The sequence below is a fragment of the Mastacembelus armatus genome, chromosome 21 (assembly GCF_900324485.2).
Source record: "Mastacembelus armatus chromosome 21, fMasArm1.2, whole genome shotgun sequence".
In the NCBI taxonomy this organism is placed as follows: Eukaryota; Metazoa; Chordata; class Actinopteri; order Synbranchiformes; family Mastacembelidae; genus Mastacembelus; species Mastacembelus armatus.
In genome coordinates this window covers 23,494,837-23,521,022 of record NC_046653.1, presented here as the reverse complement: position 1 = coordinate 23,521,022, position 26,186 = coordinate 23,494,837, and the positions used below count along the sequence as shown (strand labels likewise).

At 42.0% G+C, this 26,186-nt stretch overlaps 9 protein-coding genes and 1 pseudogene across 11 annotated transcripts; 6 read left to right on the top strand and 4 right to left on the bottom strand.

Moving 5' to 3' along the window:
• The first annotated feature begins 470 nt into the window (after nucleotides 1-470).
• On the top strand, nucleotides 471-1,795 carry LOC113123273 (gamma-crystallin M2-like). The gene is made up of 3 exons (XM_026295140.1): nucleotides 471-603; nucleotides 926-1,168; nucleotides 1,520-1,795. Exons 1-3 carry the CDS (start codon nucleotides 592-594, stop codon nucleotides 1,793-1,795), a joined length of 531 nt encoding a protein of 176 aa, XP_026150925.1. The 5' UTR covers nucleotides 471-591.
• An 876-nt stretch (nucleotides 1,796-2,671) lies between these two features.
• Nucleotides 2,672-3,910, top strand: LOC113123156 (gamma-crystallin S-1-like). The gene is made up of 4 exons (XM_026294980.1): nucleotides 2,672-2,705; nucleotides 2,901-2,923; nucleotides 3,016-3,258; nucleotides 3,638-3,910. The coding sequence occupies exons 1-4, from the start codon at nucleotides 2,672-2,674 to the stop codon at nucleotides 3,908-3,910; spliced, it is 573 nt and encodes a 190-aa protein (XP_026150765.1).
• Nucleotides 3,911-5,014: 1,104 nt separating this feature from the next.
• Nucleotides 5,015-6,265, top strand: LOC113123384 (gamma-crystallin S-1-like). 2 transcript variants are annotated; one of them, XM_026295384.1, is made up of 3 exons: nucleotides 5,015-5,023; nucleotides 5,281-5,523; nucleotides 5,996-6,265. In XM_026295384.1, exons 1-3 carry the CDS (start codon nucleotides 5,015-5,017, stop codon nucleotides 6,263-6,265), a joined length of 522 nt encoding a protein of 173 aa, XP_026151169.1. The 2 variants fall into 2 exon arrangements, with proteins under 2 accessions (XP_026151169.1, XP_026151168.1); XM_026295383.1 differs by having other exon boundaries at nucleotides 5,993-6,265.
• Nucleotides 6,266-6,654: 389 nt separating this feature from the next.
• LOC113123155 (gamma-crystallin 1-like) lies at nucleotides 6,655-7,471 on the top strand (annotated as a pseudogene).
• Nucleotides 7,472-8,944: 1,473 nt separating this feature from the next.
• On the top strand, nucleotides 8,945-9,814 carry LOC113123347 (gamma-crystallin M2-like). 2 transcript variants are annotated; one of them, XM_026295312.1, is made up of 3 exons: nucleotides 8,945-8,980; nucleotides 9,133-9,375; nucleotides 9,542-9,814. In XM_026295312.1, the coding sequence occupies exons 1-3, from the start codon at nucleotides 8,972-8,974 to the stop codon at nucleotides 9,812-9,814; spliced, it is 525 nt and encodes a 174-aa protein (XP_026151097.1). In that variant the 5' UTR covers nucleotides 8,945-8,971. The 2 variants fall into 2 exon arrangements, with proteins under 2 accessions (XP_026151097.1, XP_026151096.1); XM_026295311.1 differs by having other exon boundaries at nucleotides 8,972-8,980; nucleotides 9,133-9,372.
• Nucleotides 9,815-12,010: 2,196 nt separating this feature from the next.
• On the top strand, nucleotides 12,011-12,797 carry LOC113123405 (gamma-crystallin M1-like). Its single transcript, XM_026295437.1, has 3 exons — nucleotides 12,011-12,019; nucleotides 12,168-12,419; nucleotides 12,522-12,797. Exons 1-3 carry the CDS (start codon nucleotides 12,011-12,013, stop codon nucleotides 12,795-12,797), a joined length of 537 nt encoding a protein of 178 aa, XP_026151222.1.
• A 2,083-nt stretch (nucleotides 12,798-14,880) lies between these two features.
• Nucleotides 14,881-15,629, bottom strand: LOC113123353 (gamma-crystallin M3-like). Its single transcript, XM_026295317.1, has 3 exons — nucleotides 15,603-15,629; nucleotides 15,270-15,509; nucleotides 14,881-15,159 (listed from the first exon to the last, which is right to left on the bottom strand). Exons 1-3 carry the CDS (start codon nucleotides 15,615-15,617, stop codon nucleotides 14,881-14,883), a joined length of 534 nt encoding a protein of 177 aa, XP_026151102.1. The 5' UTR covers nucleotides 15,618-15,629.
• Nucleotides 15,630-17,333: 1,704 nt separating this feature from the next.
• LOC113123372 (gamma-crystallin M3-like) lies at nucleotides 17,334-18,286 on the bottom strand. Its single transcript, XM_026295356.1, has 3 exons — nucleotides 18,275-18,286; nucleotides 17,863-18,105; nucleotides 17,334-17,609 (listed from the first exon to the last, which is right to left on the bottom strand). Exons 1-3 carry the CDS (start codon nucleotides 18,284-18,286, stop codon nucleotides 17,334-17,336), a joined length of 531 nt encoding a protein of 176 aa, XP_026151141.1.
• Nucleotides 18,287-21,691: 3,405 nt separating this feature from the next.
• On the bottom strand, nucleotides 21,692-22,437 carry LOC113123355 (gamma-crystallin M3-like). Its single transcript, XM_026295322.1, has 3 exons — nucleotides 22,399-22,437; nucleotides 22,053-22,295; nucleotides 21,692-21,967 (listed from the first exon to the last, which is right to left on the bottom strand). Exons 1-3 carry the CDS (start codon nucleotides 22,426-22,428, stop codon nucleotides 21,692-21,694), a joined length of 549 nt encoding a protein of 182 aa, XP_026151107.1. The 5' UTR covers nucleotides 22,429-22,437.
• Nucleotides 22,438-24,630: 2,193 nt separating this feature from the next.
• On the bottom strand, nucleotides 24,631-25,389 carry LOC113123374 (gamma-crystallin M3-like). Its single transcript, XM_026295359.1, has 3 exons — nucleotides 25,330-25,389; nucleotides 24,995-25,237; nucleotides 24,631-24,909 (listed from the first exon to the last, which is right to left on the bottom strand). The coding sequence occupies exons 1-3, from the start codon at nucleotides 25,360-25,362 to the stop codon at nucleotides 24,631-24,633; spliced, it is 555 nt and encodes a 184-aa protein (XP_026151144.1). The 5' UTR covers nucleotides 25,363-25,389.
• Nucleotides 25,390-26,186: the final 797 nt, after the last annotated feature.

The window sequence follows — 26,186 nt, the reverse complement described above, 5'->3', positions numbered from 1 at the left end:
AGCACCTCTGACTGTTTCTGCCCTCATGATGAAAAGAAGTCGAATTTCTTAGAGAAACTGTGTTTGACTGTGACTCTATTCACTGTGGTTGTTAAAGACAAACTGTTGTGTAGTTGGATAAACAACAGCGATGCAGTTCATGGTGTCAGCTGGGCTGTTGTTCTGTCACATATTCTACACACATATTCACATTTTCTTAGATTTCATAGCATTTTCCTTTCCAGGTTCATTGTTTGGTTAAGTGCAGTGTTGTTTCGCGGTGACTTCTGACATTGTTGTGGAAACGTTGCTCCACTCCATGATGGATTAGTGGATAAAACGTGTGCCTGATGTTCTTATCATTAAAGAGGACACAGTGGCTCAGTAATTTGCCTGGTAGGACATTTGCCTTGATGATTCAGGGATTTTTGCTCTATGCCCAGGATCAAGACTTTTGGCAGCGATGCCAGCATGTTAAATCCCCACCCATTGAAAAAACAGCTAAAGCGGGATCTGCTAACCCTTTGATTGAGGTTTATATAGCGGGGCTCTGGTCCTGCTTTGTGAGACCAACATTTTCCGTAGGTGACTGGCTCCAGCACACTTTGCAGGATGAGTAGTAAGGTAAGGGAGCGTTACCGTGTGTTTTTATTTGGCTATAATGGTCAAAAACCTGGTGAAATGTGGGTAGAACCTTTTTGTTTTGTTTTCTACCAGTGCAGATTAAATTAAACATGTTCTGATCGACTGTAACTATAATGAAGCTCTTTACACTGTGATGAGGTCCAGGACATCTAAATGCTTTTTACATTAGAATAGATTAAAGATTATTTTCTTTACTATTAATTAATCACAGTGTTTCAAAAGCTGGTTGTGTCTCCTTAAATAAGATCATTATCAGTTTGATGAACTTGTCACCACACTGCGTCTCCTCTCCTGCACCCAGATCATATTTTATGAGGACAGGAACTTCCAGGGTCGCTCCTATGAGTGTGACACCGACTGCCCTGACATGCACCCCCACTTCAGCCGCTGCAACTCCATCAAGGTGGAAAGCGGCTGCTGGGTGCTGTACGAGAAGCCCAACTACACCGGCTACCAGTACGTCCTGACCAGGGGCGAGTACCCGGACTACCAGCGCTGGATGGGCTACAACGACACCATCCGCTCCTGCCGCACTTTCTCTTATGTGAGTCAGTAAACTGGAGTGTATGGATTTAAATAAACAGGGAGAATGAGTGGATGCCCATTTATAATATATAATAGTATATGTTATAATAATGTATATCTATAATGTTCATGTAATGCTGCACAAAACAGTAAATAAGTGATTTCTCTGCATCTTTTATTGACAAACCATTAAGTCATTTTAAAATGTGAGCTATTATCAAGTTTTGTGCAAATGTTAATGTTGGAGCTTATGGGAAACACTGAAGGATCAATGTTTATAGAGTCAGCACAAAGTGAAGCAACACCAGATGCCCGTGAAAGTACAATGACGTACAGTGACATTGTTCTACTTTTCTATTTATCTGTCCAGACCAGCGAGGGTCCATACCGCATCCGCATCTACGAGAGGCCCAACTTCCAGGGCCAGATGATGGAGTTCAGCGAGGACTGTGAGTCAGTGCAGGATCATTTTCGCAGCCGTGACATCTACTCCTGCAACGTCATGGACGGCTACTGGACCCTGTACGAACACCCCAACTACCGCGGCCGGCAGTACTTCATGAGGCCTGGAGAGTACCGCAAGTTCAGTGACTGGGGGGCCACCTGCGCCACCACCGGGTCCTTCCGCAGAATCACAGAGTTTTAATCAGGACTGTGGGTCAAAGGAATTGATTTTATTTACATTTCAGTTTCCTCAAAAACACCTTTCCCCTCCTCTAAAAGACCTGCATTGGTGGAAACTGGTCATGTGAATAAAATGACCATGGCGGCACATCAATATGATATTGTTTTAAATAACCAAATAAACAGATCTATTGTAAGCTATTCTCCCTGTGCTTGTCAATATATATATTTTATGTTGAAGTCTTCTTCTCCTTTGGGCTGCTCCCTTCAGGGGTCTCCACAGCGAATCATCTGCCTCCATTCAACCCTATCCTCTGTATCCTCCTCACCCACACCAACTATCCTCATGTCCTCCTTCACTACATCCAAGAACCTCCTCTTTGGTCTTCCTCTAGGCCTCCTTCCTGGCAGCTCTAACCTCAGCATCCTTTTACCAATGTATTCACTGTCCCTCCTCTGAACATGTCCAAACCATCTCAGTCTGGCTTCCCTGGCTTTTTCTCCAAAACATCTAACATGAGCTGTCCCTCTGATGTACTCATTCCTGATCCTATCCATCCTCGTCAGTAACTGCGTCATAAAAAGACCATTTTGGGCAAACAAACAAACAAACATTGGATCTCATGTTTGTTATTCTGATATTTCTTCCTAAACCCCTGGTTCTCACATTAGTAGCTATTTTCACTTAAACCATGAATCATTTATGTCTCCCAGATGTTTTTATAGGAACAGAAAGGTTTTCCTATATTTGACATTCAGCTTTAAGTTCGTTCACACCGATTTGTCCTGACCAGCTGCAGTACAGAACACAGAGACCATTTGCTTTAGGTTGTTCATGTTTACACAGTGTGTTAGGTTCTTATTTACTGCATGAAAACACATTCAGAACAAAGAGAAGATGGTAAAAGAGCTCAGGGACTGTTCCAGCACCTGTCTGTGCTGTGGCTCGTGCTGGAAGCTGTTAACACAACAGGGACAAACAGGAGTGGGACGACTCCTGTAGAGTCTGTGCTGACACCAGGCCTCATTTGAATAACAACACACACGGCAGCACTGATTCACACAGGATAGTGTATATAAAGATGAACGGCTTTGGTCAAACACACAGGAATCGGTGTGACCTACAGCAGCAGCAGCCGTAATGGGGAAGGTTGGTGTCCAGCAGCTCAGGCTTTTTCTGAATCACTGTGGTTAAATAAAAATGTAAACAATGTGACAGGCTGCTTGTTTCCTCTCCATCAGATCATCTTCTACGAGGACAGAAACTTTGGAGGACGTCACTATGAGTGCATGAGCGACTGTGCTGACCTGCACTCCATGTTTGACCGCTGCCGCTCCATCCGGGTGGAGAGTGGCATGTTCATGGTCTACGACCGTCCCAGATATGTGGGAAACCAGTACTTCATGAGGAAGGGGGAGTACGCAGACTACCTGGGCATCACAGGCATGAATGACTGTGTCAGGTCCTGCCGCAAGATCCCTGAGGTAAGGCCCTCTGTAAAACCACATCCCTGTTTTTATCTTGGTCAGAGTCCAATAATGTATATCACCACAATACGAACAAACAATATCTCTGAAACATTTGAACATCACACAATATGCAGTGAAGGTAAAATGTGTGATACTGAGACATTTATGGAAACAGGTAACTTCATTTCTGTTCTTTAGCATTTAGAAGCTAAGCTAAGCTAACTAGCTGCTCGACAGATGTCCTTCATGTGTGGTGCCAATCTTCTCATCTAACTCTCAGCAAAGCATATGTGCTGTTTACCAGTGATCTGTTTGAGGCATCATGACCTTTGACATGTGTGACTGAATTGGCTTTTACTGGGATGTGACCCTTTGACCTTCCTGTGCCCTTCAGCACACTGGCAGCTTCAGGGTGAGGCTGTACGAGCATTTCGACATGGGGGGTGAGATGATGGAGCTGATGGACGACTGTCCCAACATCATGGACCGTTTCCACATGTCCAACTTCAACTCCTGCAACGTGATGGACGGCCACTGGCTGCTGTACGAGCAGCCCCACTACAGGGGCCGTCACTACTACCTGAGGCCCGGCCAGTACAGGAGCTTCAGCGACTGGAGTGGCAACAGCTCCAGGATCGGCTCCATCAAGCGTCTCATGGACCTCTAAAGACGGAAGAACGGTTCTTGTGAAATGTCTGCTCTTTGCCTTGTTTCACACGCTGAATAAAATGGCATCAGTGCTCAGGTGTATTCAGTTTTGTTCTTGCTCTCTGCATTTGGACGGCATGTTTTCCCAGAAGGATGTGACGAGGTCCTGGCCCGACATCCTGACTCTCATCAGAGGACTGAATAAAATACTGCAAACACTGACACTTAACCACACTGAGGCTTGAGCTTTTTTGATCTGTTGATAGTGTAGTGTGACAGTGTACTTATTCAGATACCATAAATTATACAGTTCAAGCTTTTTACACTTGAGATTTAAAGTTTATTCTTAAACGAGGTCAGTTTAGTGGCTTTTGATCGTATGACCTTTATAAATAGTGGAGTTTTTAACAGTGACAACAGTGAAAGACTGAACTTCTATAGTCCCACAATCACAAAGACTTTGCCTTGTGTTAAAGAACAAATATGACATACTCTGCAGAGGAGTTCAGGGGCTAAAAACAGAGGTTTAATAATATTTAAGGTTTTAATGTGTAACAGAAATGAACCTCTCCACCAGAGGGCAGTGATAAAAAGTTGAACTTATCTGTTGGACCAATAGGCTGTTGATAAAAAGACTGTCCTGCAAAATAATGAGAGTTTCAGTTAAATCTTATATCTTCAAACACAGATTATAAATTATATGCAAATAGTGAAAGATATATCAACAGAATTATAGGAGCTTCTGTTCTGTTCTACTAAAAACATCATGTGGGAATAAAAATACAAAAGTTAAAACAGATAAATTCCACTATAAGGTAAAAGTAAAATATGAAAGTAGCATAATAAAATAAATCTACTCCAGCGATGGGAGAGCAGAAAATAAAAGTCCTAATTTTAGGAGTATTACAAAAACAGAACCAGACCAAACCCCAAACAACCTGTCAGCTCTCACCTGTATAAACATCCCTGCTAAACAACGCTTCAGGGCACCAGCGCCAGAGATTCCTGCCTATTACAATATGAATGACACATGCAGAGTCTGCATTTCACATTCACTATATATGTGAAGGTGGGAGTCTTCAAAGAGCTGGATGCATCGCACAGGGTGGGCAAACCAGGCGACATGGGGAAGGTAAACATCACAGTCCCAGAGGACGACAGCGTGACGCTCATGTTGATATGTGATGGAGAAACGCTTTTATTTTGTAGGAAACAAAGTGAAAACAGGCTTCAAGATTGTTCTTTTGAGTTTTTGTTTGAGTTTTTATTAAGAGTCATTACTGCATGTTTTTTAAATTATAGAAAGAGAAAAGGAATTGAACTGGTCCAGAGAAAAGGTTGATTAAACAGAAAATCGTACCAATACTCGCTCATTATTTCCATGTGTAGATTATCCTCTATGAGGAAAAGAACTTCTCTGGCCACCACTGTGAGTGCACCGGTGACTGTGAGGACCTGAAGTGTCAGCTCAGCTGCTGTAACTCCATCAGGGTGGAGAGCGGCTGCTTCATGATCTACGAAAACCCCAACTACAACGGCAACCAGTACTACCTGAGGAAGGGGGAGTACCCAGACTTCCATCACTGGATGGGAGTCAATGATTCTGTCAGCTCCTGCCGCCTCATCTCCACGGTGAGCTACTGCTTCTGGGCAATACATACCCACAAACCAGACTGATGTATATATGATATATGTATAGATATATTGACTGATATGATGTCATTGTCGCTGAGATGATAGAGAACCAGAAAAATCACCAAATGTCAGTGAGACTGTTCCTCTGGGCATCATTAGTGTCCATCCCTCTTGCAGATGTTGAGATATTTCTGAGGACACCTAAAAATGTAGAGCTGCTGGTGGTGTGAGAGGAAAGGTCCAGAGATCAGCACATGGCTGGATCTTTAAACACACCTTTTCACTCCTTTAGTTAATCATTTTAAAGGATTCATGTTTTGAACACTTCTGTTCTGTCTTGTTGGCTGGAATTATATTAGTTTTTTCTTTTTCACTGGTTTTATTTCTTGTGCATTAGTGAATTTGCACTAATCTGTATGATATATACAAATAAGGATTAGCTGATGTATTAAATCATGTACATCAGGAGCAGAGGTCATTCAACATGCGCCTGTATGAGCGGATCGAGTTCGGAGGTCAGGTGATGGACCTGGTGGACGACTGTCCCAGCGTCATGGACCGCTTCCACATAAACGACATCTTCTCCTGCAACGTGACCAACGGCAACTGGATCTTCTATGAGCACCCAAACTACCGGGGCAGGATGTACCTGATCAGGCCCGGGGAGTACAAGCGGTTCAGCGAGTGGGGCGGCAGGAGCGCCAGGGTCGGCTCCATCAGGCGCATCATGGACTACTGACCCCAGAGCTTCTTGGAGGGTTTGCAGGGGCTTCATGCTCAGATAATGTCCTACAAAACTGTAACCAACACAAAATACTGTACCTGAAGACTGTTTTTGGTAACATTTGCTCATTTTACTCCAAGGATTAAGGCAAAATCTTAGTCTCCTGAAAAACTTTTAAAGAGTGGTTGGTTAAAAAAAAAAGGGGGTGACTTGCTGCAAATCAGTCCCCAAATAACAAGAGCACAAACACATAACGTTTCTGAACCTGTTCATAATCAAACACTCTCCACTGTAATAAAGAAACTGCAAATGGAGTCTCCATAGTGGGCTGAGTTGTGAAGAGGGCCTTAAAAACACAGTATGTTCATGTGTTGAACACTTTATATATCTGATTCAAGTTGAGCATGAAGTAAAAGTCAACATCTATATTTAGCACAGTGGCTTGGCTCAGAGACAGCACGGGCTGCTAATCCAGTCTGACGCCAATAGAACCATGGGAAAGGTAAAGTAACTTTAATGTCCCACACTTTCTGCACACATTCGAGCTGCTGTTTGTTGGGAGATGTTTCACTGAGCTGTAAAACAGAAACTCTCCCTCTGTGTGTGTCTACTTCAGCAGATGTAACTCCATCTTCATAGTCTATGAGAGACCCAACTACATGGGCAACCAGTACTACCTGAGGAGGGGGGAGTACGCTGATAACCAGCACGTGATTGGCATCAAAGACTGTTTCGGTTCTTGTCGCCCGATCCCCCAGGTAGGACAGATATTATTTGGAGACGAAGTGTCGCTTTTGTTAAACGGTTGTTTTTTCTAAATTCAAAAGTTACATTGGAAGCCGTAAAGCTTCAGGACATATATCCTTTTAAAAACAATCAGACAGTCTCTGGAAATGTGATGTATTATTGTACTGGAGAAGGTAACAGAGGCTTCACCCTGCACCAGCACCGAGGCTCCTACAGGGTGAGGCTCTACGAACTCTTCCACATGTCCGGCCAGATCCACGAGCTGGTGGACGACTGTCTAAATATCTTGGACCACCTCAGCATGTCAAACTTTGACTTCCTGTAATGTGATGGATGGCCACTGGCTGCTCTACAACCAACCCAACTACAAGGGCAGAGTGTACTACTTGTTGGCCCGGAGAGTCCAGGAGATACAGCGACTGGGGAGGCCTCAGCCCGAGAGTCGGTTCCCTCAGAAGAATCACAGACTTTTAACTAAAGTCATGTGTCGTCTGTTCTGTTTTCCCAATAAAACTGCTAAATAAAATCTTCCTGTTCTAGTCTGTGTATCTGCCAGTTTTCAGCTGTGGCTGAAAGGCTCTTCCTCCTAGGCCTTAGCTCACCACAGAGCTTTGTTATCATTTTCTAACATCCAGGTACAGTGGAGAAAGATCTCTCCTGTCTGGAAGCTGTAGGGTAAACAATGTACTGTATCCACCCTAGTTTCAGTTTAGCTTATAACACTGTACTTTAATCTCCTCTGTGCTTAGCCGTACCATACGGAACAATGCTGGAGCTTCCCTCTCCCAGTTTGTGTCCCCAGTGGGATCAGCTGGTTTCTATAGCTGATGGTAAAGAGAGTGAGAGATGGGAAACTGACAGCAGCACCAGCTGAACGTCACCAATGCACTGATTCCACCCAGACACAGTCAGAGATAAACAGTCAGGGATCAGGAGCAGTCTATTATTCACAGGCAGTCTCACATTGGGAAACATACAACATGCTGGTGATTTCACCAAAAAAATCAATAAAAAATCAAAATAAACTGATGAACACAACATTTTGATGATAAAGTTTTTAGAAACCAGTGACAAAAGCTTAATGTGTTTTAAGCTCCTCTTGTGTTTTAAGTATTACTGTAATCATAGTTATTTATTCAAATAAACCCAAAGAACAGTCAGTAACAACACAACATAAATATCCTTTTACATTTTACATCCCAGTGTATGTTCATACACAAAACAACATTCACTACAGGTGTCGATAATATCAAACTGCTTATTATTGTTTGGGATTAACCATCATGTTAATCGTCAATGATCATAATAGATATTTTTCACTAAGTGTAATGAAACAGCTAATACACAGCAGCGAACACTCATATCTGTGTTCAATATGCAGACAGCCTATTAAATATGTTTGTTGTTTTATTAACAGGTGAAGGCTTCAAAGAGTCAGATATGGCTGTAATACACCCGTCAGATAGTTGAGCAGACAGTCTGTACTACACCTGAAGTCAAAGGTGAAAGTGTTAGTAAACAAAATAAAAGTACACGTCCACATACAGGTTATATATAGGACCTTATAAATGTGTGTACTGTACTGTATACACCCTAATAAAGTCTTTATGTAATCTAAATCTTTATTTATGTACAGTGGGTCCAGTGAACGGCCTCCCTCTCTGTTACACAACATATTTAATGCAAAAGGGCTGTTCCGTATTGTTCTGCAGCCATTGTCCACTGGATGTGTGGATACCATACTAGTCTTTTCCTCTGTCCATGCGTGTCAAAACACCAAACCAGTTAATTATTTATCCTTTTTTTCAAAAACAAATCCATATTTCTGACCCAATGTTGTGCTCCAACAAAAAGGGAGCCATGTGCCAGTGGCCTTTAGTTATAACTGGGAGAGGATTTGAATAACAATGCTTTGTTTGTCAAGGGGTAGTATAAAAAGCCCTGAAAACATGGGGAATCTCTCCAACGGAGACCATGGGCAAGGTAAGTACTGTTGTTCCTCTCTGCTCAGAAAAAAAGGACATTGCTGCTGTCAGCTCGTCCTCAGTATGTTTTGTGAGCTGAACTCGTGTGGTGAGGCAAACCTACCTACCTACAGCTGCTGCTCAGGACACTTGGCCTTTATTTTCCTCCAGATCATATTTTACGAGGACAAGAACTTCCAGGGTCGGAGCTATGAGTGCAGCAACGACTGCTCGGACCTTCACTCGTACTTCAGCCGCTGCAACTCCATCAGGGTGGAGAGCGGCTGCTTCATGATCTATGAGAGACCCAACTTCATGGGCCACCAGTACTTCATGAGGCGGGGGGAGTATCCTGACTACCAGAGGTGGATGGGCTTTAGCAGCTGTATCCGCTCGTGCCGGATGATTCCAGTGGTAAGTGTGTTAACAGCTGCAAACACAGAGAAAACAACCAGAAACTGCAAAAACAAAGCTGTTTGAAAAGTCAGGATGGTTTCATATGTGGTAAGAAGTCTGCCATGTGACCATATGTCTATTGTTTGATTTGTCATAACATTGAAAACATTTCTTCCTCCCACAGTATCGAGGCTCCTACAGATTGCGTATCTATGAGAAGCCAGACTTCAGTGGTCACATGATGGAGTTCATGGATGACTGTCCCTGTGTGTCTGACCGTTTCCATCACCGCCATGTCTACTCCTCTAATGTTATGAATGGCTACTGGATCTTCTACGAGTACCCCAACTACCGGGGAAGACAGTACTTCCTGAGACCTGGGGAGTACAGGAGGTACCGTGATTGGTGCGCCACCTGCGCCATCGTCGGCTCCTTCAGAAGGGTCACCGAATTTTAGCCATCAAGTGAAACTTTACTGTAAATATCAAACACTTTGTTTATTAAAGATGTTGAATTTTTAACCTCCTTTATGAATGTGTTTTCATTGGTTTCTCAAAAAAATAGCCTATAACCCATAAGAGCCCATGGCTGCACAGGTTTCACTAACCCTTTAAATGTACTGGAAAGTTCCTTACACAGCATCATTCTTGACCTTAAGTCCCTAAGTCACATCTACTGAACATCCTGGTGCAGTCAAGTGTGTGAATTTTGGTTGCATTGGGTTCTTGTGGGTTAAAAAGCATCAGAAAGTGTGTTCATATTATCTTACCTTAAAAAATTAAACAGTGTCTCATGAAAGGAATAAAGAGGCTAAAACTGTGTGATTTGCATATTTTGTACTTGAGCTGTAATTACTATGAACCAGGACATAAACATTTTTCCTGTTCTCACCATGTTCCTATAACTAACAAGCAGCCATAACTGTACTACAGCCCAAAATTACTGTAGAATAATATTATTAAAGCCAAATTGTAATAGTATTCTACTTGTATGTTCCACATTTCATCACACATTTTTAGTGTCCAGTGAAATATCCATCCACCCATCCATGAATCCATCCATCATCCACCCATCCATTTATGAATCCATCCATCCATGAATCTATCCATCCATCCATCCATCCATCCATTCATCTATCCATACATACATCATCCATGAATCCATCCATCCATCATGCATGAATCCATTCATCCATCCATCCATCCATCATCCATGCATGCATCCATCTATGAATCCATCTATTGCATCCATCCATCCATGAATCCATCCATCCATGAATCTATCCATCCATCATGCATGAATCCATCCATCCATCCACCCATCCATCAATGCATGAATCCATCCATGAATCCATCCATCCATCCACCCATCCATCCATCCATCCATCCATCCATCCATCCATCCATCATTCCATGCATGCATCCATCTATGAATCCATCCATCCATCATTCCATGCATGCATCCATCTATAAATCCATTGATTGCATCCATCCATCCATGAATCCATCCATCCATCATCCATGAATCCATCCATCCATCCATGAATCATCCATCCATCCATCCATCCATCCATGCATCCATCATTCCATGCATGCATCCATCTATGAATCCATCCATCCATCATTCCATGCATGCATCCATCTATGAATCCATCGATTGCATCCATCCATCCATGAATCCATCCATCCATCCATGAATCATCCATCCATCATCCATGAATCCATCCATCCATCCATGAATCATCCATCCATCCATCCATCCAAAATTCAAATTAATTCATGTGAAAATGTAAAGGAAAAATATAGATTTTCTATTGATTTCATGCCTTTATAGACGTTTTATTGGACCAGTCAGATGTGATGTTTTTGCCTGTTCACGAAGCTTCGGTCGACATTTAAATCACTGTGTCTTGTGGATCCTGGTTAATTCATTAACTCTTTGAACTCTGTCAACACTTTTTTCACATTTTTTTATTCATTGCTTTTTTACATTTTACAGTATTTCAGTTACATTTGCCACAGAAGTCTACTCTGAATAAAGTGTGGTATGAAATGAGCAGTTTAAACACTGTGTCTTGTTTAGTTGTGTGTCTTACAAAACTGTAGATACAGTAATCTACTTCATATCTCATGTTGCTCCTGTCACCTGGAAATTTACAGCACATCAACATCAGTACACATTTATCCAAATGTACTAAGTGACTTTTTAATAAAACTGGTGTGTGTGGGATGATTTACAGGATGTGTTATGAGTGTTCTGTGCTGTGAAACTGAAACGTAAGAAAACAAAATGAGCATTTTCATTTTTTATGAATATTTAATAAGCCTGTCATGGGCTTGTCAGAGATGATGTTCTTTCCATCAGAAATGATCAGACCATACGTGGAGAATGTTCTGACTGAGAATGAGACACATACAAAGCTTATGCTTATAATAGACAATGCAGATGTCTGCTGCCAGAAATGTATAGATACAGAACCACTGTCTGACATTTATAGGCCCCGTTCAGCAAAAGTCATACTGCTAATTCATCAGCTTTGCACATTTGAATAACAACACATCATGGCCCCTGGGTTGTTGTATAAAAACCCCTGGCATCATGGATTTGGCAGAGCTAGTTGGACCATCCACTGAGAACAACCTGAACCACCGTCATGGGCAAGGTAAAGGGAGATTTATAAATGTTTTCACAAATTAAATTGTTTGACTCATAATGGATTGCAGACTTTAAACAGAAAAATTAGTCTAAGGTTGGTGCTGATATGAGCTGTTTGATTCCTCAGTCCAGATATTTCCTCTGTTGTGTTTCAGATCGTCTTCTACGAGGACAGGAACTTCCAGGGTCGCTCCTATGAGTGCATGAGCGACTGCCCCGACATGTCCTCCTACCTGAGCAGGTGCCACTCCTGCAGGGTGGAGAGCGGCTGCTTCATGGTCTACGAACGTCCCACCTACATGGGAAACCAGTTCTTCCTGAAGATGGGGGAGTACCATGACATGCAGTTCATGATGAGCATGGGAATGATGTTCGACTCCATCAGATCCTGCAGAATGATCCCCTATGTAAGAATCCTCATCCATATGTGCCTTTGTTGTTACAAACATGCTTCACTTTTTAATGCTTGGTGATGGTCATACTTACATTTTCCCTGTATTGTGCTACAGCACAGAGGCCAGTTCAGGATGAGGATCTACGAGAGGGAGAACTTCGGGGGTCAGATGTATGAGCTGATGGACGACTGCGACTCCATCATGGACCGCTACCGTATGTCCGACTGCATGTCCTGTCACGTGATGGATGGCCACTGGCTGATGTACGAGCAGCCCCACTACAGAGGCAGGATGATGTACCTGAGGCCTGGAGAGTACAGGAGCTTCAGGGACGTGGGATACAGTGGCATGAGGTGGATGAGCATGAGGCGCATCACTGATATGTGCTAGACGTCTGTATTTGACTTCAGTAAATAAAAATGATGTGTAATTCATAACCATGATTGTCAAGCTTTTATTGTGGTATTGTGGTTTGTCTTTTACTGTTAAAAGAACCAAATAATTAACATTACACAATATTGAATATAACTGATCTGATCAACAACCCAAATGTAAATAAACACGTAGAGCCATAAACAAAGCTTTGAAAAGAGCAAGTCAAATCTTTTCTTCAGGTTGGTGGTTGAATTTACAGTTATGAATGATTTCTCAGGTGAAAAGTCTTCTTGCTGCGAATGAACCCAATAGCACCCCCGAAACAAGATGGTTAGTAATTACAACCCCAAGTCTCTGAAACCAGACAACAAACAAACAACGAGATATCCAGGATATAAAAACTCTCGGACTAAAACCTTGGTCTTGTTTTGTTTGTTAGACTTATGCTGATCTGATGGGGTAAGGTGGACTAGAGGTTTCATTAGGTGCACTTGTTTCTGAGGACCCGTGCCACGATTTAGGACCCAAGTCAAATTCTGTTCAGTCTAATTGGGTTGAGCAGGGGCTTGGTTTACTCCCACAGTTTCTATATGTCCAATATCTATGTGGATCCAGATAAACAGACGATCTGTGTTACAGCACAGTCACCGTGGGACACAACCATGTAAGGATTAGAAGAGCTGGAGCCAGGGGACCATTTTCTCTAGTGGCCACTTGCGGTACTGCACTGAAAAAAATCCCTGAAGCCTGAAAATCATTTTCTCCAGAGATCAGTATTTAAAAAGACATAACTATAAAACTGTTGACAGGTCACCTTTAACTACAAACCTGATACTGTTTATAAACCTCATAAACTGCAAAAGAATTTGGTGGAAAGGAAGAAAGCTCCTCGTTAGCTCAGAGAGGAGAACTAGCTATTAGCATCTAGCACTGGTCAGAACAATGTATTTTAACATTGTGTTGGATGGTTTTGAGGTCAGTATTCATAGTCACGCAAAAAATGGTACCTGAATCTAAGAATATTCTGCATTTTTAACATATATTTAACAAATATTTCACTGTGGTGAGACAAGAAGCCACCCATCTGGTGATTTTAAAGCTCAGCGATTTCCACCTTTAAAGAAGATGATAACAGTTTTAATTTGCAAAATCACAAGATCAGTGTTTTACTACTGAAATGGCCATGAAATGGCTCCAAAAACTCTTGTGGCTGCTACAAAATGGTTTTTGTTCTGTTTAATAAACTCAGACAAAAGACTACCAGCAAAACAAAATCCTGTGCTTTTCTCTATTATGTGTCACAATGTGATTCTGATGGGCGAGCGTGGCTTTTCTCTTCTCTTACAGCACCTACATTATAATGTTAATCAATTGGTTTTGAATGTCAGCCTTTTTGAAAAGCCTGTAAACCTTTTGTTACATAACATATATGATTTTACAAAGTTATTCTTTGTTGCTGAAAAAGTATTCCCCCTGTATCTAACATATATTCATGTACTGCATTTGTAAATAATAATTATGAGTAATTATATACAGTTCATACAGCTTGATATACAAAAACAGAGATTTTGGACATATTTTTTTTCACTAAATATTTACAAATGCTAATTTACTAAATATTTTATTACAGAATTGGCTGATTTGTTAAAGTTAGTCAGACGTCCACAGACTAAGCCAGTTTTTAACACTCATACTTTGAGTTTTTATCTGAATGAAAATTTTCTGCCACTTCTATCCTTTAATTTTCTCATTCTTGTATGACAGTATATTCACTTTGTTTTCCACAGAGGCCACGTGACGTCCCTCTGAACCATCTCTGTAGTTAAAGCTGCACTTAATTATGATTTATCCTCCTGTACTGTTAAAAACAGCTGGATTGGTCATATTATTTCAGTTCGACATCACTTAGTACAGGCTGACACTGCGTCTGATGGTGTGACCGTAGTGACCCTAAAACCATGTTTGTGACTCTCTAACCTCAACATATGTTTGTCATGACTTTAGGTTGTAATTTCCTGTGTGAGACTCATCAATTCGTAACGAATGAATTCCGTTAAAGGAGAATCACTAGATTGCCTTGTTTTGATATACTAATGCTTTAATAACAAGAATCCATGATGCGCCTCATGCTCATCCACCTCATGCCACTGTATCCCATGTCCCTGAAGCTCCTGTACTCTCCAGGCCTCAGGTACATCATCCTGCCTCTGTAGTGGGGCTGCTCGTACATCAGCCAGTGGCCGTCCATCACGTTACAGGACATGCAGTCGGACATACGGTAGCGGTCCATGATGTTGTCGCAGTCGTCCATCAGCTCATACATCTGACCCCCGAAGTTCTCCCTCTCGTAGATCCTCATCCTGAACTGGCCTCTGTGCTGCAACGTGAATGAGAGAACATGAAATAGTTTTGTCTTCAACAGGTTCATTGTTTTTAATTTCTCTAAGGTGGGATTTCAAGTTAACAGCAAATAATGAGGTATGGTACCATGGGGATCATACGGCAGGACCTGATGCAGTCACTCATGCCTATACGCTGGTAGTCGGAGTACTCTCCCCTTCTGACAAAGTACTGGTTTCCCATGTAGTTAGTGCGGTCGTAGACCATGAAGCAGCCGCTCTCCACCCTGCAGGAGTGGCACCTGCTCAGGTAGGAGGACATGTCGGCACAGTCGCTCATGCACTCATAGGAGCGACCCTGGAAGTTCCTGTCCTCATAGAAGATGATCTGAAAAAACAAAGATGAAGGAGACACTGTCACAGTTTCTATAAAGTATAAATGTCATGTTTCTTCAGTTTGACAAGGTGACGCTGTACACACCTTGCCCATGGTCATGGCTACAGTTACAGCTGTTTTGGCTCAAAGGACTGCACAGTTTTCTCCATGTCCCCCGTTTGCTTTTATACCTGACCTCGCGCCCAAAGCATACATGAGTCCATTGTTCAAATTCCTGACAGAGCAACATGGAGCGGAGGCCCCAGTGTACAGTTCAATTCAAATTGACCTTCCACAGATCGTGATTTGCGGTGGTTGCATTTGTGAGAAGAGGCCCTGCTATTCATTGTCTTTGTGCTGAATAACAGAGAACATGTTTTCCACAAATGTACCTTTCTCATTAAACAAGTTTCCACCAATCAAATGTTTTGAACCAGACAGAACAATAAACCTGGAGGATTTTATCTGCTGAAGCCAAACTAATGGCTGCATATGAGCAATAAGCTTGTTAAAACTGCACCCTGAGACCTACAGCTGCAGTTATTATTATTAAATATTTCATATTTCCAAATCAGTTCCTGGAGCATCATTTTCAGAATTATTTCACTTTATAAAGCCTTCACAGATTTATTTTTTCATTTAGTGCAAATATTTTAATCCCACTACCTGCTGACTTTCATAGACTGATGCAACATACAAAACCAGCAGATTTCTTAGATTTATTCTTAAATATAATACCCTTTCTTTATGCATAAAAATGTTGTGTAAAGCATCTTTAAAATACCTGTTTGTTAGATATCTGTCATATTAACTCAGACTATGTACGGAGACTGAAGAGTACTTTATAGACAGTAATGCAGCACACTGTCAATCTTACAAAACATTTTGTGGGTAAAAAAGCAACACAAGCTCTTCTGCATCTGACATAAAAAGACTGAATGACTCCTGCAAATCTGACAGAAGTAATTACATTTTTATTTTAGAGAACAAATACATTAAAACATCTTTACTAACATTTATTAACAACCAGTTAGAAGGTTTTTATAGGCAATCACTTCATTTTGCTTTAAAAAAAACTTGATGAATTTATCTTTATCTCCAAAAGTAAAACTGACAAAAATGTTTCAGAAAATGTGTTGGAGGCTTTTAGGAGGTTGGAGGCCTGTTGGTCACAGGGAAAGTTCCCCCACATATACAACAATAAGTACCTTCCATTGGCTAAGCAGAGTTTCTCTATGTTGCAGTTAAAATAAATGTTTTTTTATTGCAGCACACACTTTGGCAGAATCAGGTTGTTATTCAATCAGAAGCTGGAAGATACCAACTCACTTCCCCAACTCCACCCTCATCTGACATCGTCTGATTGGCTGATTGAACACACCTGATCCAGGTAATCAGTAGCGGTGGGAACATAGGTTGTCCATGCTGGTCTGCATGGGAACACTGTTCCTTATTTACTGTGAGTGTCTGTGTGGTCTCTATTTATCTGTGCTGAAATGATGAAATGCTACAGAGCAAAGAAAACTGAGCACAGGTGAGACCAAAGAAAGATCATTGAAACTTGTCCTTCAGTTGTTGGATTTATCACAGTACAGTTTGTGTATTTCATGTGACAAATAACCTTTAACCCAATATGCAGAGCTCAAAGCTCAGAAATCAGAAACAACTACACATCAACTATTTCACTAGTGATTTGTATGTCATGTTTGTCAAATTATACAAGCACAATTAAATCAAATGAATAGATTGCCAGTTTTAAAAAATGTGTACTCCATGTGATAAAATGTTTTATTTCTGAGGTTAGAAACAATGTTTAAAAACAATTCATTTGCAAAGTTAACAGGAGTCAGTGATGCATCTCATGGAGCTGAATCTGGTCCCATCGTATCCCATGTCCCTGAAGCTCCTGTACTCTCCAGGCCTCAGGTACATCATCCTGCCTCTGTAGTGGGGCTGCTCGTACATCAGCCAGTGGCCGTCCATCACGTGGCAGGACATGCAGTCGGACATACGGTAGCGGTCCATGATGTTGTCGCAGTCGTCCATCAGCTCATACATCTGACCCCCGAAGTTCTCCCTCTCGTAGATCCTCATCCTGTAAGATCCTCTGTACTGTAACAAGACAATGACAACATATTGTTAGATTAGGGTTAAGATGGTTAGAGATGATATAGAAACCCCTGGTTTACACTGGATTATTTTCTGTTTTAGTACATTATGAGCTGGCCTGGCACCCTGTTGGATGAGAGACCAATGAGTGGTGCACAAGTTTAGGATTTATAAATCCCTGGTTAGGGTTTAGGGGAAGATGGAAACCTAAGGATGCTTTGTATTTCTTGCACTTCTTGCCTTCTGAGTGTCATACCGTGGGAATCATACGGCAGGACTTGATGCAATCACTGGAACTCATCATACGCTGGTAGTCAGCGTACTCCCCCCTCCTCATGAAGTACTGGTTTCCCATGTAGTTGGGACGGTCGTAGACCATGAAGCAGCCGCTCTCCACCCTGCAGGAGTGGCACCTGCTCAGGTAGGAGGACATGTCGGCACAGTCGCTGCTGGTCTCGTAGGAGCGACCCTGGAAGTTCCTGTCCTCGTAGAAGATGATCTGAGATTCAACAGAGCAGCAGGAGTTTGGTAGCGTGCATTATGAGGGATGGTTACTAACCTCTGCTGAAGCTTCGAGGGTCAGAAAGATGCAGCCATATAGTTTTTCAACTACTTAAAATGTAAAAATCAGAAGAGCAACAATTCTAGTTACACGTTGAAGTTCCTACCTTGCCGTGCATGGTGGCTGATACATTGACTGATGCTCTAGCAATCCTATCCCGGATTAAAGCCTTTTTTATACCTGACGTGACACCCATACAGTCAATGGCACCATTGTATGGAAGCCATGAGTCAGCAGCCAACGTTAGCCTCTCTGTTTGTGAGTGCTGATGGGAAAGGGCCATTATTCATCCTCTCACAGGCCCTGCCATTCTAGATCAAATGGCCTGTGTATGTGTTATTCAAATATCAGAGTACTTTCAGTATTGATATGATTTCTAATTTATTTACTGAAAAAATATGCTGTCTGAATCCTCTTTGAGGTATAGTGTGAGTCTTCTGATCCCCAGATATTGATGCTGTAAATTGTTTTAATGATAATCACCCTTGTTAAGTATGTTATTTCTGTTGTGTGTGAATAGTCTATGAAAGCTGCAGCAATTACAGCAAAGCTCTGTATTTGTGTGAACACATTATTTGCTCGTTTTATATTTAGCACCTATGCAGCCTCTACATGCTGTAGTCTAATGAGTGAAAGCCTTGTTTTTATTCTATGGAGATCTGTTCACATTGACTTTAAGTATCGATGCATTTCTTAAAGCAGAGTCATGACCTGTTAAACGAGAAGAAGGACTCACTATGATGTTTCTGATTGATTTATAACCTACAGATGTGTTTTACTTGTAGTGTTTCAGTTTCATGATGTTTTCTTTTGCAGACTGTATTATGGAAAGTGGCAGCAGGGTGTTTATCATGTCACAGCCATAAGGTTTCCGGTTGGACTCATTGAACCTGGGGCCTTTCTGTGTGGAGTCTGCATGTTGTCCCTGTGTCTGTGTGGGTTTTCTCCTCCCACAGTCCAAACACATGCAGGTTAGTTTGGTTGGTGACTCTAAATTGTCTGTAGGTGTGAATGTGAGTGTGTGTCTGTCTCTGTGACAGGCTGCTGATCTGTCCAGGGGGGACACCGTTTGTCACCCCCTGTCAGATGGATGATGCATACCAAGTGATTTTAAATAATAATAATAATAATAATACATTTTATTTCATGGCGTCTTTCAAACTCTCAAGGTCACCTTACAGAGAGAAAAAGGAAGCATACAGCATGAAATACATAGAGTGCATTAAAACAACAATAAAATCAACAATGCATAAACAGAGGGCCAGAATGTAAAGGCAAAAGTGCAGAGCATCCAGGAAGTGGGCGATGTACAGCAAAAGCAAATTGAAACACAGAAACCCAGATGACAGAACAACAAATATGAAACAATATGAGACAATATGAAATAGGCGGAGGGTGGTAGAACATCACGGGCTGCTTTGAGAAGTTAAGAGAGTTAGGTGGAAAACGCTATACGGAACAGATACGTTTTGAGTGATGATTTAAAAGTTGATAAGTCCGGAGACGACCGGATGCGATGAGGGAGAATGTTCCAAATGCGGGGCGCAGTGTGGCTGAAGGATCTAGCGCCCATGGTGGCCAGGCGCACTGTAGGGGTGCAGAGGAGAGTGGAACTGGAGGAGCGGAGAGTACGAAGCGGAGAATAGATATGAAGTAGTTCAGTGATGTATGGTGGGGCAATAGAGTGGAGGGCTTTGTAGGTGAGAAGGAGGATTTTATAGTTTATACGGAAGGACACAGGGAGCCAGTGAAGTTGTTTAAGGACAGGGGTGATATGATGTGAGAATGGAGTTCTGGTGATGATGCGGGCAGCAGAGTTCTGGACAAGTTGAAGTTTATGAAGTGATTTGAGAGGTAGACCAGTGAGGAGTGAGTTACAGTAATCCAAACGAGAGGTGACAAAGGCATTAACGAGTATGGCCGTGCTATCGGTGGTGAGTGAAGAACGGATGCGGTTTATGTTACGGAGATGGGAGTAGGCTGACCGGGTAGTGGTATTGATAATTGATATGCTGAGTGAAGGAGAGAGTACCGTCTCTAGGATGACACCCAGGCTTTTAACTTGGGGGGAGGGGAGGACAGTATTGTTGTCAATTAGAATGGAGAAGGTGCTGGTTTTAGAAAGGGTGGATTTGGTGCCCACAAGGAGAATTTCAGTTTTGTCGGGGTTGAGTTTCAAAAAGTTATGGGTGAACCAGGATTTGATATTATGTAAGCAGGTAAGGAGGGAGGGAGGGGGGAGGGTAGAAGATGGAGCAGCAGAGAGGTAGAGCTGGGTGTCGTCTGCATAACAGTGGAAATTGATGTTATGTTGCCTAAAGATATGTCCGAGAGGAAGGAGATAAATAATGAAGAGGAGGGGCCCCAGGACAGAGCCCTGGGGCACGCCACAACTGACAGTAGAGGGCTTGGAGTGGAAGTTCTGGAGATGGACGGACTGGGTGCGGTCAGAGAGGTAGGAGGTGAACCATGAGAGGACCGAGCCGGCTATACCGATGGAAGCAAGGCGATGGAGGAGAATATTGTGCAAGATGGGGTCAAAAGCTGCAGTTAGGTCAAGGAGGATGAGGATGGAGACAAGGCCAGAGTCTGCGGCTACTAGGAGGTCGTTGGTGATTTTGACCAGGGCAGTTTCAGTGCTGTGAAGATGGCGGAAACCAGATTGAAAGTGTTCGTATAGGCTATTGGCGGCAAGGTGGGTATGGACCTGGTGGTGGACAACTTTTTCAAGAATTTTAGAGAGGAACGGGAGATTGGAGATAGGGCGGAAGTTGTTAAGGTTCGCAGGATTGAGACCAGGTTTTTTTAGGATTGGTGTGATGATGGCTGTCTTGAGTGATGGGGGTACGATACCAGAACTGAGGGAAGTGTGAATAATGTGGGTAAGATGAGGAAGGAGAGAGGGGAGACAGAGCTTGACGAGGTTGGTTGGTAAGGGGTCAAGTTTGCAGGTTGAGGGTTTGGATTTGAGGATCAGGGAAGAGATAACCGTGGTGGGTGGAATGATAAAACTCGAAAGCAGGGAGGATACTGATAGACAGGGTAGGGTACAGTGGAGGCAGTTCGCAGTGTCACAGATGGGGGGAAATTGCTGGTGTATATTTTCGATTTTTGATGAGAAGAAATCCAGGAAGTTATTGCACAAGGTGGTGAAGAGTGAGGGGAAGAGAGGAGTATCGGGAGGGCCCAATAAATTTTTGACAGCGGAGAAGAGGGAACGCGTGGAGCCAGAGGTGGATACAATAAGAGAGGCATAGAAGTCAGATTTTGTTTGAGTAATGGTTTGCTTGTACTTCAGTATGTGGTTTAGGTATAAGTCCTTGTGGGTGAATATACATTAAAATCAAATATTTAAATGTATATTGTTAGTCTGCTAAGGCTGTTGTGTGTATCACTCGTGATAGGTTGTGAACATGCTTGTTTGAACACTAACTGATCTTTAGTGTATAATGAAAAATAAGAAATGAAAGGAAAAAAACACAAATTTGTTTATCTTTTACTTTTTATTTAACAATGAAAATGTCTAGCACATGTCAGTGATGCGCCTCATGCTCATCCACCTCATGCCACTGTATCCCATGTCCCTGAAGCTCCTGTACTCTCCAGGCCTCAGGTACATCATCCTGCCTCTGTAGTGAGGCTGCTCGTACATCAGCCAGTGGCCGTCCATCACGTTACAGGACATGAGGTCGGACATACGGTAGCGGTCCATGATGTTGTCGCAGTCGTCCATCAGCTCATACATCTGACCCCCGAAGTTCTCCCTCTCGTAGATCCTCATCCTGTAGGATCCTCTGTGCTGTACATTGACAAAAACAATTAAAAATGGTCAGAGTTGTATGATTTTAGAGGTCAGTCCACCCTGTACACAGTTTTATACCTACCATGGGGATCATACGGCAGGACCTGATGCCACCGCTCCATCCCCACATACTCATGTAGTCAGCGTACTCCCCCCTCCTCATGAAGTACTGGTTTCCCATGTAGTTGGGACGGTCGTAGACCATGAAGCAGCCGCTCTCCACCCTGCAGGAGTGGCACCTGCTCAGGTAGGAGGACATGTCGGCACAGTCACTCATGCACTCATAGGAGCGACCCTGGAAGTTCCTGTCCTCGTAGAAGACGATCTGAAAAAGACCCATTTGTTAAGATTTTGAGCTGATAGTGAATTTATTGGACCTTTCAGATTCTGCAGAAGCTGCAGTATTTGTAAAGTACCCTGATGCTCACCTTGCCCATGCTCATGTCAGTAGTGGTCATAGTTGTAGATGAGCTGCTGTTGCTGCTGCTGGTGCTACCGCTGCACTGCTGTCCTCGTTGGTTTAACTCTTCCTTTTATACCTGCCTGAACTCTACAGAGTCAGTGGGCCCCCATTGTTTAAACCCCTGACCCAGCAACATGGAATAGAGCTCTGTACAGGCCTCTGTTACTGGGTCATACACCCACATGACTGGGTCCTCGAAGACTTTAGAAACGTTACACCTCTGACCTGCAAACACAAAAGCCTGTTATTGTAAATGCTAAGGTTATTATGCGTGTCAGTGTGTCAGAGGCAGCTCAGCCAAAGATTACACTCTGAGTGGGTTAATATGAGTCATAGTTGTTGCACTTAATGATTCTCCACATTTAACATCTGATGGTTAAACTGATTAGTGCATCAGCTAAAAAAATACAGCAGGTTTAAAAACTGATCTCAATAAATATTAGATAGTTTTCTAAAATACTCTTGTTGTGATGTTGGAAAACAATGTTCATTTCAGTTTTACCTTGTGTTTATATGAGATACTGACCTAGCATTAGCTTTTTACTAGCATATTCGCCAGATTTGAGTTTCCTCTGGAAACCACCAGTGTTTTAGTTCTGATTTGTTCTGTATGACTTGGTGTTTTTTTGTTTCAGTGTGTTTTCTGTGTTTGCACAGTGTGTTTAAGTCAACACGTGTTTATATGTTGTCAAACTGTAAATGAAACTTTCAGTTTTCTTAGATTTGATTTATTAGCAGCATTGGTAATACTGAGTTAAAGGGTGAGGCTGATTGGCCTTAACCGTATTGTGGTGAGGAGAATAACTAAATAATGTCATTGTGTCATATATTTACTCATACATGATGAGTCCTGCTGTGATGTTTTCTAACATCTGTAGACATTTTTTTAATTATTTGGAAGAGTTTGACAATGTTTTTTAAAACAAAATGTTAATTAATCATATGCAAACACATGACAGTCCTGAATTTTACACCCAATCAGATACTTGTTGCTATGTAGATTTTAAAAAGTTATGTTTTACTTTTTTTTAACTGTTTACCAAAACCCAATAAGCCATGAACGCAGACTTACAATACCCCCAGGACACAGATCCTGGTGCCCTAATGTTTCATTTATTCTAATTATTAATGTTCCCTAAGACAAAAACACAAGTCTCCTGAAATTAAACATTATTTAGTATCATGTTTATCCATTAAGTCTTTTTGTTGGGAAGAGGGATCGGCTCTAATTTCTGATCTGGGATTCGTGAACGTTTACTGTTCACATTGCTACGGAGAAAATACCAAATGACAATTACAGCAAATTCACAGTATTTTATCACTGCAGTCAAATCACAACCCACAATGCAGCTGGTGAATTCATCCACATTTAACCACAAGTAATGCACAGTTCACTGACTTCTCCTCTGATGAATGGTTTCTACAAAGTAAACCTTTGTGCTTGTTGTTAGCGGTTCAGGGAACTGAATTTTAAGTGATGATGTTTGTTGTCTGAGGTTTTTGCTGTGCTTCAGTACCTGTCTCAGTGCAGGGGGCTGCAGTTTATTACATCATGGGTTGTCTGAAATTGTCTCCACAATAAATGTTTTCTAAAATTCCTCAGATGTTTGAGACACTGCAGATGTTTTTCTAAGTTTCATGGGCCTGGAAACGTGGTACGTTCTCAGCAAACAAACAAGTAAACAAATAGGAGGGCTAGAAATACATCAGCCACCTCTTATGTAATAAAGGACTTACTGAGTTTATCAGCAACACCTGTGAATATCCCACTTATGCACTGTGGTTATTTTACTAATGTAGTGTTTGTGTGGTAGTTTAGCATTAACAAAGCTTTTGAATTATTCTCAACAGCCAAGCTAATTTGATTTCACATGTAATATGCTAAATTTGATTTTCCACATTTTCCCTATTGCCCCATCCCTGATTATCCATACTCTGTACCAACATGAATCCCTTTAAGACCAACGTTAGGTCCATGTCTCTCCGGTTTACCAGTAAAATTTAGAGCTGAGTTTCAAACTAAGAACATTTTAGGGTGAAACTCTGCTTGCTGTGTAAAAATATTGTAGAAATGTTCATGACTCGTTATTGATGACTGCATAGTCTTTCACTATGACAACTGGGCAGGAAGATTGACAGAACTCAAATTGGTGCATCAGTTTCTTTATTTATGGTATTTCATACATTCAGTGAACATTTAGTACCAGGAATCCATGATGCGCCTCATGCTCATCCACCTCATGCCACTGTATCCCATGTCCCTGAAGCTCCTGTACTCTCCAGGCCTCAGGTACATCATCCTGCCTCTGTAGTGGGGCTGCTCGTACATCAGCCAGTGGCCGTCCATCACGTTACAGGACATGAGGTCGGACATACGGTAGCGGTCCATGATGTTGTCGCAGTCGTCCATCAGCTCATACATCTGACCCCCGAAGTTCTCCCTCTCGTAGATCCTCATCCTGTAGGATCCTCTGTGCTGTAAGTTGACAAAAACAATTAAAAATGGTCAGAGTTGTATGATTTTAGAGGTCAGTTCACCCTGTACACAGTTTTAGACCTACCATGGGGATCATACGGCAGGACCTGATGCCACCGCTCCATCCCCACATGCTCATGTAGTCGGAGTACTCCCCCCTCCTCATGAAGTACTGGTTTCCCATGTAGTTGGGACGGTCATAGACCATGAAGCAGCCGCTCTCCACCCTGCAGGAGTGACACCTGCTCAGGTAGGAGGACATGTCGGTGCAGTCGCTCATGCACTCATAGGAGCGACCCTGGAAGTTCCTGTCCTCGTAGAAGACGATCTAAAAGCAGAGGATCATAGTGGTTAGAAAAAATGAAGTAAAACCTTTTTAAACTGTATTTTCTGATTATTAGAAGAGGTTTTTAAAAATACCTTGCCCCTCATGCTCATGCCAGTGTTGCTCATGTTAGCTGCAGATGTGTTACTGCTCTTGCTCCTGTGCTGCCTTCCTGTCTGGTTTAACCCTTTCCTTTTATACCTGACAGAAGGACCAGTGGCCCCCCCTCACAGAAGCCCTTACTCAGCAACTTACCATTGAAACCCACAGAATGCAGAGGTTAAGTCCATTTTTTTCGGGCACCGGGTACCTCACAGTCTGTAGAAAGGCCTTGTCTCTCTTCACACTAAGCATTTTCAGCTGTGCTTGTGATAATGTGAATAGGTCGGCCCACGTGCTTGTTGAGAGCCGTGTGTGTTTGACCTGAATTCTATACTTGACTGTGTGATTTGGTGTTTTTAATATGTTTCAAACATATTTTCTGTGGGAAAATCACATTATATTGATAAGAAATCCAAATGACTTTAACCCCAAAATGTATTTCTCACCAGCATATACGTTTCATTGTTTATTACACACTATATAATGTATTTATAATCTAATATAACTATTTGCATTTATTGACATATGTTATTTGTAAGCGATCGTAATTTCTCCTATGTATGTCATGTATTACCTATCCTTAGATATGCATTTGCAAAAAGGCTATCATATAATTTGAAATGCAATTTTAAAGTTTTATCTAATATTTTGTACGATTAATGTAGATTAATGTAGATTAATGATTAATGTATGATTGTACGATTGTTATTTTTTCTGTGGATATCTGTCTATCTAGAATTATGACAGTTTACAAATACATTAATAAAGACACATATTTCTGATGTATTATAAACCTTTTATTTAAGGTTAACATGCTGTTTCTAAATGCTAAATACTGACACTGACATGT

Excerpts from the sequence above, each read along its gene's own strand:
- LOC113123273 (XM_026295140.1), top strand. Across the intron at positions 1,169-1,519 it reads CCTGCCGCACTTTCTCTTAT|ACCAGCGAGGGTCCATACCG; the intron begins GTGAGTCAGTAA and ends TTATCTGTCCAG.
- LOC113123347 (XM_026295312.1), top strand. Across the intron at positions 9,376-9,541 it reads CGTGCCGGATGATTCCAGTG|TATCGAGGCTCCTACAGATT; the intron begins GTAAGTGTGTTA and ends TTCCTCCCACAG.
- LOC113123355 (XM_026295322.1), bottom strand. The coding sequence starts at position 22,428 with ATGACCACTACTGACATGAGCATGGGCAAG. Across the intron at positions 22,296-22,398 it reads CTGACATGAGCATGGGCAAG|ATCGTCTTCTACGAGGACAG; the intron begins GTGAGCATCAGG and ends GGTCTTTTTCAG. Across the intron at positions 21,968-22,052 it reads CCTGCCGTATGATCCCCATG|CACAGAGGATCCTACAGGAT; the intron begins GTAGGTATAAAA and ends GTCAATGTACAG.
- LOC113123156 (XM_026294980.1), top strand. The coding sequence starts at position 2,672 with ATGGTAAAAGAGCTCAGGGACTGTTCCAGCACCT. Across the intron at positions 2,924-3,015 it reads CAGCAGCCGTAATGGGGAAG|ATCATCTTCTACGAGGACAG; the intron begins GTTGGTGTCCAG and ends CCTCTCCATCAG. Across the intron at positions 3,259-3,637 it reads CCTGCCGCAAGATCCCTGAG|CACACTGGCAGCTTCAGGGT; the intron begins GTAAGGCCCTCT and ends TGTGCCCTTCAG.
- LOC113123405 (XM_026295437.1), top strand. Across the intron at positions 12,420-12,521 it reads CCTGCAGAATGATCCCCTAT|CACAGAGGCCAGTTCAGGAT; the intron begins GTAAGAATCCTC and ends ATTGTGCTACAG.
- LOC113123374 (XM_026295359.1), bottom strand. The coding sequence starts at position 25,362 with ATGAGCAACACTGGCATGAGCATGAGGGGCAAG. Across the intron at positions 25,238-25,329 it reads GCATGAGCATGAGGGGCAAG|ATCGTCTTCTACGAGGACAG; the intron begins GTATTTTTAAAA and ends CTCTGCTTTTAG. Across the intron at positions 24,910-24,994 it reads CCTGCCGTATGATCCCCATG|CACAGAGGATCCTACAGGAT; the intron begins GTAGGTCTAAAA and ends GTCAACTTACAG.
- LOC113123353 (XM_026295317.1), bottom strand. Across the intron at positions 15,160-15,269 it reads CCTGCCGTATGATCCCCATG|CACAGAGGCCAGTTCAGGAT; the intron begins GTACCATACCTC and ends TTCACGTTGCAG.
- LOC113123384 (XM_026295383.1), top strand. Across the intron at positions 5,524-5,992 it reads CCTGCCGCCTCATCTCCACG|GAGCAGAGGTCATTCAACAT; the intron begins GTGAGCTACTGC and ends CATGTACATCAG.
- LOC113123372 (XM_026295356.1), bottom strand. Across the intron at positions 17,610-17,862 it reads CCTGCCGTATGATTCCCACG|TACAGAGGATCTTACAGGAT; the intron begins GTATGACACTCA and ends GTCTTGTTACAG.